This window comes from Triticum dicoccoides, chromosome 5B (genome assembly GCF_002162155.2).
Source record: "Triticum dicoccoides isolate Atlit2015 ecotype Zavitan chromosome 5B, WEW_v2.0, whole genome shotgun sequence".
Classification (NCBI taxonomy): domain Eukaryota; kingdom Viridiplantae; phylum Streptophyta; class Magnoliopsida; order Poales; family Poaceae; genus Triticum; species Triticum dicoccoides.
Window position 1 is genome coordinate 53,819,829 of NC_041389.1, and position 1,818 is coordinate 53,821,646.

At 47.9% G+C, this 1,818-nt stretch overlaps 1 protein-coding gene across 1 annotated transcript; it reads right to left on the bottom strand.

The window, feature by feature from the left end:
• Nucleotides 1-538: 538 nt before the first annotated feature.
• LOC119305437 (protein WIR1A-like) lies at nucleotides 539-1,023 on the bottom strand. Its single transcript, XM_037581950.1, has 2 exons — nucleotides 913-1,023; nucleotides 539-808 (listed from the first exon to the last, which is right to left on the bottom strand). The coding sequence occupies exons 1-2, from the start codon at nucleotides 1,019-1,021 to the stop codon at nucleotides 672-674; spliced, it is 246 nt and encodes an 81-aa protein (XP_037437847.1). The 5' UTR covers nucleotides 1,022-1,023; the 3' UTR covers nucleotides 539-671.
• Nucleotides 1,024-1,818: the final 795 nt, after the last annotated feature.

Below are 1,818 nucleotides of genomic sequence, written 5' to 3' on the forward strand. Positions count from 1 at the left end.
AAAACGAAGAACGCTGCTTCTGCATGTGTACATAAAATACCTGCGCTCCGTTCAGATCACATGGTGCTGGCCGACTGAGTGGCTAACAGCTCCAATTAAGTACAGTTTGGTCGCGACTTCGAATCCACTCAGGGTGCATCCTTTTTTTCGTTACTTTTGCGCCTCCTTATATCTTATATCGGTTCATGTTAGTGGGCCGGCCCAGTAGCGGGTCCTCTACGATGTATGGCGTATACACATACGGAAGTGGGTATGAACTGTGAAATGTCCTTATTGCCCTTTATACGTTTTGTAAAAGGGGTTGTACCGAAGCGGGACTCATATACATATTGGATCATGAGCTGAATTTAGTTTCCCTCGGAGCTTTAGGATACTTTTCATTACCTGACTTTACCACAAGCTGAATTTACTTACTGCCTAAAAATTGACCATGCATTCACATCAATTTGCAGACATGCAAGAATCCAGCTTTATTCGAGTTTAAGTATAGATACAACACGAGACGATATTATTACTGTGTTTAAGATTGTGCGTGTCAGTAGAGTAACTCGTGCTGATAAGTAGGAGGAGGCATGCATGCAGATAGTGTATGCATCTAGGCCGCTGTTTCCCAGTTACGTCGATCGATCCTTGCATTTGTTTTGGGAGATGGGGTCTGCGCACGGGTGTAATCAGGGTTGGCCACCTGCCGGTGGCACATCACCACATCCATAAATTGTGCGGCACCCACGGCCGCCGCCGGTGTAGGGTTTACCACCACCACCCGGCGACGGGAAAGCGGGGCGGTTAGGGTCGAGAGCACCAGGACCTGGACGGGAAATCATGAACCTTATTCAGCAGAGGCATTACAGAAATTAAGAGGAAATGAAGGAACGCATTTCGAAGGGAGTAAATTAAGCATTGTCGACTGACCTACTACAACGGCCCCAAGGCAGACGGAGCTGTTGATGATGACCGCCGCGATGACGACGAAGAGAGCGATCTGCAGGAGCACCGTGGGACGACGGGCGGCAGACGCCATGCTGATGATTCGAGGCTGCTGGCCAATGATTCTTTTTTTGTTTTTGCGGGAAAAGAACTTTCATTAATCAGCCATGATGATTACATTCAGAATCAACAATGCTAGCTATCTTCATAGAGGAGTTTCGGAGCCAACATGCTGCTGGCCAATGATTCGAGTGAGGCTTTGAGAGCTCGGCAGCTAGCTGTGTACGTGCTGCTGTGCTGCTTGCTGGTCGAAGAAGGCCCGCGCATACGTATTTATAGGCCGTCTGTCTGGCCGAGAAAGAGAGAGAGAGAGCAGTATACTATTTTGGTACCACCAAATTTCCACGGTTAGTCAAGGCTGGTGATTCTGGTGGCTGTGCACGACCACCGGCGAGAGAGACATGCATGCAGTCGATCCACGACGACCCAACGCATGCATGCAGAGACGACCGACGATTTTTTTTTTTTAGAATTCTTTGCATTCCAATCACGAAACAATACAAAATAGTTACAAGCACATTGAAACTCAAACACAAAAGACCATGAACACTTAGAGTACCCTAAGACAACCATAACAAAAGAAGATCTCCGGAGCTCTGTGTCATCATCCCTGAATCTTGAGAGAAGATCCCTACAGCAGAAAGATCTGCAACCAGGCGCAAGCAGGTCAACATCTTCGACCACGGAACAATTGCCACGACGCTGCTTCCTCCTTTCTTGACACCAACGCTGAGAGGGCATGGACATCAATCCAACACACCTGCAATAGCCGTCGCCATCTTTGGCTTTGAGTACCGTGAAAAATGCACCTTGCGAAAAAAAGAGAACTCG